General features: G+C 37.6%; 1 protein-coding gene across 3 annotated transcripts in view; it reads right to left on the bottom strand.

The window, feature by feature from the left end:
• Positions 1-383: 383 nt before the first annotated feature.
• ACVR2B (activin A receptor type 2B) overlaps positions 384-10,206 on the bottom strand; it is a 108,912-nt gene continuing 99,089 nt past the window's right edge. For all 3 annotated transcript variants that reach the window (XM_064638768.1, XM_064638759.1, XM_064638777.1), the window contains one exon: positions 384-9,526. In XM_064638768.1, coding sequence (XP_064494838.1) covers positions 9,332-9,526 — 195 coding nt within the window. In that variant the 3' untranslated portion in view covers positions 384-9,331. The remainder of the gene's footprint in view (positions 9,527-10,206) is intronic.

The raw sequence follows: 10,206 nt of genomic DNA, 5'->3' as shown, positions 1-10,206 counted from the left end.
TATAGTAATAAAATAATAATAATAAAAGGACACAGGTTGCCAGGTTGGATGGAACTTGGAGCAACCTGGTCTAGTAGAAGGTGTCCCTGCCCATGGTGGGAAGACTGGAACTAGCTGATCTTTCAGGTTCCTTCTAACCCAAACCATTCTATGATTCCATGAATTTCAGCTAATTCCCTTTTCTCTTTGAAAGTGTTTGCAAGGGATGGGTAGTAGTAGAGGCTTCAGCTATGTCTCTACAGAGGTTTTGTTAGACATTTTGGATAGCAGAGACGCCATTGCAACACCTAAAACATTCTTCTATGAAAAAGGAAATCCTCCAGCTAGACACCAAAGACAATAAAATAACAATGATTTTAACATCACACCAATGAGGGAAACAGTTATTTGTAATTTACTGTTTATTTTCATATACAAAAAGATAAACTTGAAATAGTTCTTTCTAGGTTTTTTCCTCCTATCTGTTGGGGTGTGGCTGCTTCACACAGGGCAAATACTACATTCATACTGGTTTATTCGGACACCCAGTGCAAAGCTGAAGCAGCAAAACTCCAACTTGGCAGATCTAATTTCAAACTTGAGACTCATTTCTAAAATACCACAGTAAAAAGGAACAAAGATCCACTGCAAATTCATGAACTATGATACAATGTTCTTTCCAAAATGTCTTCATTTCATAACTGCAATACAATGGATGTCTGCATTAGGCCATTTTATATGTACATTTTATATATACATACTTCTGCAGAATATATATATAAAATATACATATATGAAAAATCAGCACACTTCAATCCAAAAGGGGTTACAGCAACGAGCTTAACTCTCTGTATACTTTTTTCTTTAACAGGATACTTTAGTATAACTTTTGTTAACTCAGTAGTACAAGCTATCTCTGTTCTACATTTTTATAGCTACAAGAGTGAAATATAACCTACAACATTTACATTTCACATATCTTGGTATACAAACAGTACTTATTGAATTTGAGCCAAGGACCAAAAGACTCTTTAAAAATTATTTCACCATCTGATAGAGCTTCCTGTAATTTACACTCAGTTTATTCTGCAATCTTCTAAATCATTTACTTAATCTCATAGTTTGAGTTTAAATCCATTCAAACTGGAAATCCTGGAGAAACAGGTTACTGCAAACTCTTATGTATACTCTATATATACAAGTTAAGTAACACAGCGTAATAAGACTTAGCTATTTATCCTAAAACTGATATACACATATTTCACTACGCTAGACAAGTCTTAGGATTTTTATTTTATTTCTTTAAATAAAGCACAAATTTAGAAGTAGCTGGTAAAACTTACAATAAGATGGTTTAAAATGACAAATGGTTAGGGTGAGATTTCTTCCTGCTGGTGCCAAAACATTTTCTTGTGAGTTTTTGTACTATGCTGTGTTGTTTAACTGTATGCGTCTAATGTTACATGCAGAAAGCTCTTTCCACAAGAATTGACATCAAACTGTACTTAAGTCAACTTTACAGTACAAAATTTGTCAAACTTAGGGACGAATGTGAAAATATTAACAGGTGAAAGATCAGGCTTTCAACTCTATCATGAGGATCATGCAGAATTCGTTAAGCAGATAGTTTGAACAGACTGACAATGGCATTGTGCGGGCTTATGGCATAGAACTGAGGCCAAGAATGTTACTTAGTTTGCAGTAACCACCTCCTTCAATCCTGATCCACCAACAGACCGGCTTTTGCATCATAGTTATTCCATTGGAAGGCCAGCAGCATTGCAAAAGGCCTCCTCCTGGGAGATTTTAGTACTTTGATTTACCAAAGATAATAATCATCAACCATCAACAGCCATAGAAACATTAGACAGTCAAGAAAAAAATGGGGAAAGGGAACCGTCTAATTTTCTTCCTTTATTAATAGTAAATTAATTACTAGTCATTCATTATCAGTAATTAAATGAATTACTAGTAATAGTAAATTCATTAGTATTTGGACAAGAAAGCTGCTATGTTGTCCAAGTAAAATATAGACTGTAATGTTGCATCAACTACATGGATACATCTTTTAAAAACAGATATTTGCGAGGGGAACACATACAGTAAAATGTTAATGTTAAAAATGGTCTAACTTTTTATTTTTCCACAGAAAATACAGCCTGAAAAGAATTCTCTTCAACAAAGTACCACTAAGAAGTTGCTGTAGTTGAAGGTCTGATTTTACAAGAAGATTCTTGGGAGAAAGTAGTTGGAAAAAGAAAAGGGCCAGACAGGTTCTAAGTCTTGTCAACATGATTTTTGCTGTACACAAAGTTGCTCTGGTGCTAAGTCCACCTTCAGGAGCTATGAGATGGTCCAACCTCCTCTTCCTCCTCTGTCATGGCTGGATTTTTGGTTTAGGTTGTTTTTTGGGGGTTATTTTGGTGTTTTAACAGAGGTGGCAATGCTGAGATGCCAGCGACTACTGAATTAGGATTTTAATTGACTAGGATGGTTACTGGTTCAACTTCAGTTCATCAAAACAGTGGAAAAATTGAATAAAGTATGGCCAATGCCTTACTCATCACAGAAACAGAAGCTACAAAATCTTCCCAGAACATATTTTAGTTTTGCAATACCAACCTTACTGGAATGTTATACACTGAGTTTTTGCTTTTTAACACCTGGAAAGATTAAGAGGCCTCTGCTTCAAAATCGGCCAAAAAATGCAGAAATAATGTTTTATTTGCATTATCTGCCCCATTAAAATACTGAAATAAAAGGCTAACAAAGGAAGCACTTTTCAGAGAACACTTTTTCTTGATAGGTATCCAGCACAATGCCATTATAGAGCTTCATAGAAGTCCTTTTGGTTTCAATGTTGGAAAACAAAATAAGTTTTGCTTTTTTCCTTCAGTCCTTGGGGATCACTTTCTGTTGATATATATATATATCATATATATACATGTATATATGTATATGATACATATATATAAACACCCATATATAGCAAGGTTCCTGTTTGCAATATGTTACAATATTGTAGTATCAAGGAGAATCCAGATAGCAACACTGTTTAACATGAGGTTTGAGGTAATTGGTTTTTGAAATACCTGGATCACAGACTGCATCCAGAAATAACAGCTGGGCAATGAAAAGTGGGGGATTTTTTTTCAGACAGAAAAAAGAAAAACAAAAAACTAGTAAAAGAAAAAGAAAGCTTACAGCAGTTGCTTTTACATGGAAAAATAAAGGCACAACAGAATAATAGCATTACATTTCAGAACAGCTGGATGGACGTAACACAAGTGTGATCTCCTTCTGTGGAAGTGTCCTGACAAAAAGGATTGCTGCTTACTCCATAGGCTACTACTTCAGTCAGGGAAGAGAGCATCACCCTGAAATGAGTTACAAAACAGGAACTCCCATGTGAGTAAGGGACCAGGTGTGCTTGAAAGGTGTTCCAGGAACACACGCGCACTCGTGGTCACACAGGATTGGATGGCAACTCTCTCCCTGATTTTCCACAGGGCCAGGACTTCACCCAAACACAGTCGAGGGAGTCAGCAATTCTAGAAGCCTGCTTGAAGTGGTGTAAGCACTGATTTCAAAAGGCACACTGTCAAACCAGCTCCAAGGTAGAGCCATGTATTGTTTGGTTTAAAGCTTTCTTCAGTAACTCTCACCCAGTGACTCTGTTCTGTCAAGGTTAAGAGAACTAAAAAACCTGGAGTGACTTTTAGGTCTGATGGAAAAATAAGTTAAAAAACCCCCCAAGTTTTAAGTTGGTTTTGCTTTAATACTCTTAGAATACCTTGGTTTGGTTACACAGATTTGAAAAGCTCTCTCTAGGAAGGGCTTTGGATTTGACAGTGCTCCTTTTCTTCAGTGCCTCCGACGCAGACTGTTAAATCTGATGTTGGGAACACAGAGCACATTACCTGTGTGTTCTGGTGAAGCCTGATTAGTTGTGTCATTTCAGAGAGAAGGAATTTCTAGGAACTGGTTTTATCAGGACTCTACTGGCAACAGCTCCTTACAGATCATATTGTCAATGCAGCAGACGCAGCTGCTATAAACGGATACGGCAGCGAGCGAGATCAGCCCGGCTATTTGGCCTTGGTAAACTCTTAACACCCTGACTTCACAACTCACTGCAGCACCCCAGCATATGCCAAAAGACACACTGCTCACACATGGATACTCGCATGAATACACGAAAAAACTCTTCCTGGTTTAACTGAAGATGGCCATAGAAAAGCAATAAGCATCTTTAGCAGAAGGGATGTGACACGCAAGATAACCTAAACATATACTCAGTGCCATCCTCAAAGCATGTCCAAGTACATCCAAACTTGCTCCTCAAACTGTTTTCAGGCTACACTTCTTCTATCCTCTAGACTTTGATGTAGTGCACACTTAATTTAAACATCATATATATATTTATTTATTTGCTGTGCATACACAGACCTTTCTCCCTTTTCCCTGCAGAAACATATTAGACATTACAAAAATAATTTGTGGTATAAAAGAATTCTCACACAATGTAGAATTTTTGTTTTGTATATGTAACTAAAATATATATATATTTTTCCAAAAGTAAAAAAGTCAAAATGTCCTTATTTTCCTCTATTATATAGTCTATTTTATTTACAATGTTACCAAACAATATCCTGTATGTAAAAGTGATAAAAGTTTGCGGGACACTTCCTGCTTAGCAACTTCTAAAGCGGAGTGTGGCTTGAAGAGGACTGCAACAACAGCACTGTCACACCTTATCAACCAGCACCTTCCTCTGCAATACAAGTTCCTTCCATACCAAGTGAAACCAGACCTTTCCCCGGAAAACCAGGGCAAGCTCTTACAGTCTGACTAGAAAGCAGCACAAGAGGAATAAAACGTGTGTTCTCTGTTTTCCGTGCTGTGATATTAAGGGGGATCAGGATTCCTAATGGTGAGGCCTGACCCAGCCAACCTGGAAATATCTGCTTCCACTGAAACCAGTGATTTCAAGGGAGAACAGCAAGGAATCAGGAGACTCAAGGAAAATGCAGTGGAATTACCGGGAGGCACTCAAGGACCTTCTCTTCGAAACAAACATACACAAAGATTTTGGCACTTCCATAGGTGTAACTATCTAGCACTGGATATTCTGTAAGAGAATTCCAGCTGAAGAGTTTCAGCAGCATAAGAAATGGGTTTCTTTTGCCTTAAATAGAAATTTCTTAATTATCAGGATCAGCTAAAATCCTTAATCATAATGAATAAGCCTAGCACTACTTAACTGATGGTTACGCTGGTTTATAGCCATCTCTTGTAATATGCACCTATATTTTAATATAAGCCACATACAATTTCCAGCCTTGCTGTACTAATGCAATTTCATTAGCGAGTCACAGCTTTATCATCTCAAAAAATACCCCTATTTTAGCCTCTGTGGTATTTCCAGTTTAAAAATGTGAACTCAAACTTTGTTCACCTAGGAAACCAGCACAGCCAGTGCAATAAATTCATAAAAGGGAATTACACTGGAGGGATGGGGAATCGTGGCTCTTAAATTCAAGGAGAATTTTTACTCAGGATATTTAATGTTAGTATTCACCTCAGAACTGCCGTACAAGAGAGGAAGGTCACCAATAAAATTCTGCAGTCAAGTTTTTGAAGACCAACTTCCTCTATGTCTAAATGGGAAGTGAAATTTAGTGATTGGGAAGTAACAGAAGAGAGGTGTTGTTCCCATGCTATTCAAGGAAGTGTTAAGAGCTAAAGAGTTGCAGTTGCTTATGACAGCTACACGTATGGATGTGCCCCATTCCTGACTTGGAAAAAGCCTCTGCAGCACCAAACAGAACCAAAATCATGTTGTCAAATGCTAGATCAGCAGTGAGGGAACTACTTACTTGGCAGCTCAACTGTTGAAAAACCGACAAGTTAAAAGGAGCTTGTCTTCATTAATAAAATAAATACCAGTTTAAAAAAAAAAAGCTTGAGTCAAACTCGTACAAATTTGGAAATAAGCGAAAGTCCAGGATTTCCTTCTCTGCTGCAATAGCAAGACACACGTACCTACATACATATAAAACTTGTAACTCAGCACACACGCAATTTGGAAATTCTTTTTAAAGTCAGTTTCTGAAACCTGCTGACAAGATGATCTATAAGGAACCATTACACCAGGAAGATGTAATACTTTACAATCAATGTTCGGTCAAGGTTTGTACGGTCGTGCAGTTCCCCGCAGTAAGATAAGCTACATGTGAGAATTTTTGTTTATGCTTTCTCAAAAGAGAATATTTCAGACACTGTCTAATAGGCTATGAAAATCATATGGCACTTTCAATAAATACTTTAAAGCTTCTTAAAGAAATCAGGATAAAAAAGCAACTGCTGTAATAAGCCTGTTTTAACTATTATACGTAATGCTGAAGGAAAAAATCCAGAAGAGCAAACAGATATTAACAGTTAAAAGACAGTACAGCTTTTTTTCTTTCTGCAGCAATATGAACTGGCTCCCATTCCCGGGGAAATGGGAGCAAGCCCACCTCGAAACAAGTATTCACTCAACCTTAACTGCTCTACGCTCCACCCCAACCCTTACATCACTTCACTTCTAAAACATAGTCACATTATTATATAAATCTCAGTGCAGAAATGTATTAAACATGAAAAATACTGATCCTGCAAACATTTACGACCACGCTTAACATCAAGTGAGTGCCTAATGTCATGACACCAGAAGAGCTACCTACAGCCTTAATGCCAAGCGTAGGTATGTTGCAGCATCAGGCCCAAAGATGCCAACCCCCACCGGGGACATCAGCTGGGTCAAAATGGTATCGTTCTGTCTGGTTTTGTCAAGGTTTTTCTCAACATCAAGAAACATAAACTTTCAAACCTACACACGGAAACACAGTTACATGTGTGTACATACCAATATGCAATATACATTCAGTAACTTGAAAGAATAGGTTAAGACTTTATTCAGATAGACAAATTAAGGCAATTCTCTTAATGTCTCTTCAAGATAAAGGACCATGTCCTCATTTGTGACCTCTAGGTTTTAAAGCTATACTTTTCAAGAAATATATTTCAATTTTCTTTATATTTTCTCCAATTAGCAGTTTTGTTTGCTTAATAAATTATATCTGTGCAAGGGTGCACACTGATAATTTGGCAGTGGCGAGAAGTCCAATTCATTTACATAATACAGACTTTTTACATTTCCGTTACAGGGTGATTAGTTTAGGACTGCATTTTGGCTTAACACAAAGGAAAATTTAGAAGATCTGGCCACCCAATGGACATAACTTTGTCAGTCTAGCAAGATACAGAATTCATGTTATATTCAAAGTAAAAAAAAAAAAAAAATGGAAAAAAAATTAAAAAAGAAAAGAAAAAAATGATGTACTGTCCTTTCACTAAAACAGACCAAAAAAAAAAAAAACAAACACAGAATGGAAACAGCCTTCACAAATAAGAGTGAATAATGCCCAGGTACCTTATATAGGCAGTTATTCTACAACTGTATACAGTTATTTACAATGGTGCTTTATTAAACAAAACAACAAAAAAATGGTAGCACTTCCTAAAAGATTTTGGAACTTTTTTTCTTTTTTTTCTTTTTTTAAAACTCCCTTGTCATAAAAGCCAACTTACATTAAAATATACTTACTACAAGACAACACAACTAACAAAATATATAATAAAACTCATACAAGTAGAAAATTCTGAGGTATTTCTGGTTTGAGGTGGTCTGTGGTCATGAAGTTTTAAATTTTTTTTTTTCAGTTTAAACCTCGGAAGCCACGTAATGTGTGTGTGTGTGTGTTTTGTGTTTGTTTTTTTGTGGTTTTTTTTTAAGTTTTTTTTTTTTTAAACATTGCATGTTTTGCAAATTAAAAAAATATTTCATTGTTGAATCAGCAGCATTAGGAACATTCACTGACTAGAGCGAGTTTATGGCATAATAAGAGTAACGGTATCTTAGAATATGCACCAGTTTAAGACAAAAAAGTTTCATCACAGAGTAAGGAGAAAGCAGTGTCAAAGAAACAGGTCAGAGAGATGCTGTGGGAATCACTGTTGCTGCTCAACTGGGCAGCCCATAGGGTTCTCAACGTTCTTCAGGTATTTTCACTCCCCCAACTCCAAATTAATAAAGAAAAAAAATTATATACCCAGTTTCTACCCTTTTCCTCTTTCCACCTTCTGCACCGGTAGCTTGGGCTGACAGATAATCAATCCAAGGCCAAATTTCCTCAACTGACTCAAAATGAGAAGCAAGAATTTTCCCATCTTCCAGTATTTTACCAAAGTGCTTCTGAAAGCACACTTTCCCACCTCTCTTGATTACGCGGCTTAAAAGCATCCTTCCCACTGCTACCTGGAGTCAAAAAAATAAAAGGTAATTATAGTTCTGCTTTGTTCTTTTACTGCCAAGCCCAAGATTCTGGAGGAAGAAAGAACTAGCGCCTCGCTTCCAACCACTGTCTCTTTAACTCTGCTTTCTCCACACTCTGCAGCCGTTAATACTCTGCCCAGAAATGTCCTTCCCCTCCTCTAATGGTTACCTGAGAAGTAGCTCCATAGCAAATGATGTTTCCCCAAATGCTGCCAAATCCAACGTCACTCTCCCCACCCCTATTCTACGCTCCCCCCTTCAATTCTACCATCAAGAATTAACATTCTCCGCCCAGTTACTTTTTTTTCCATGTTACAATGACACCCGTTAGATCCGTAAAGACACATCTGCTGTTTTTTTTTGAAGCTCACTTCCAAAAAAAAAAATAAAAATAAAAAAGGAACTGAACCCAAAACCAAAACAAAATGGGGAAAAATCCTTTTGAGGAAGGTGTGTTCTTTATATAACAGTCTTAAGTTTCCTCCACAGTTTGCAGCATTGCGTTTTTGAAGATGGTAGGTGGTTTTCCTTTATGTCACATAAGCTTTATGTCACAGATGCTCCGCTCAGAAGACAGACTGATAAAGAGAAACCCAGAAAACTGAATAAAATAAAAACAACTGAAGTGAGTTTGTTGAGGTTCTGAGGTACCTGCACCTTTTCTGCATTCATTAGTCGGCACCTGAATGCTTGCTGAAATGTCCATTTTTTTTAATACAGTAGAGCAATGTGCTGGTAAAATTGATCCAATCCAAAAAAATAATAATAATAATAATAACAATAATAATAAAAAGTCAAGATAAAATAGCAGCTGCATTCATGGGTTTGTTGGATTTTTGTGTTTTGTTTTTTTTTTGTATTTTTTTTTCCAAACTTTTTCCTTGTTGTTTTTTTGTCGGTTCTTTTTTTTTTTTTTTTTTTTTCCCAAATCCACTGAGTCTGGAAAGACAAAAGTGAACCAGGACCCAGGACTCAGATACTAGACTCTTTGGGTGGCAAGTCCACGTTGGTGACGGACGTCACGATGGAGACGAGGCAGTCCGAGGTAGTGCCGTTTACGGATTTGCGGATCTGCGCAATGCGCTCCTCGACACAGCCCGCCGAGAGCCGAGCCTCCGCGTCGTGGTCCCAGCACTCTTCGATGGTCACGCAGAGCTGCGCCAAGCCCTGCAGACGAAACGGGGAGAAAACACCTTCAGCAACATCATCTGCTCCCGGGACTGCCCTTGAAGAGGGTGGTGAGGTCCACTTGGCACAGCCTAACGCTGTAAAGAAAACCTCTCCATGATGTGCCAATTACCATAACAATTACTTTAAATATGTGTTTTCTCGTTTAAGCTTTTGCTTTCTAAGGCTCTAAGGCTTGGTCGCATCCAGCCCCTAAAGTACTTTTTTAATATCAAAATAAATCCCAAGATTCAGCAGTCAGAGCTTTAAAAGACAAGACAACAAGAATTACGATTCCCTTGATAAAACTGCGAGAGCTGGCAGCACTGTGTCAGTTACTATGAAACCACTGCTTTGTTTGCAATCACTTCTCTCCATATCCCCAAAATAACTGAATTCAACAGTGCTGGGAGAGCACAGCTCTTATTTGAACCCTCATTTGAAGTAGAACACTAATCTTTTTCTACAACCCGCAGCTCTCCCTGACTTCTAGGCACTGAGGTGGTACACCTAAGTCTAGCCAAATCCATGGCAGTTTGGTCAAAATAGAGGCATTTGGCTTCTTACTGAAGCCCTCTGAGACATCATCATCTGCTCAGTTTCCCAATCTGAGAAAAATCAGCTCTTTCATTAGAAACACAAGACTGAAATGATCTACCTCTGGGAAACCCATGCTGCTT

This window comes from Pseudopipra pipra, chromosome 1, assembly GCF_036250125.1.
Source record: "Pseudopipra pipra isolate bDixPip1 chromosome 1, bDixPip1.hap1, whole genome shotgun sequence".
Taxonomy (NCBI): Eukaryota; Metazoa; Chordata; class Aves; order Passeriformes; family Pipridae; genus Pseudopipra; species Pseudopipra pipra.
The sequence above is the reverse complement of the archived record's forward strand: the minus strand, read 5'-3'. Positions and strand labels throughout refer to the sequence as shown.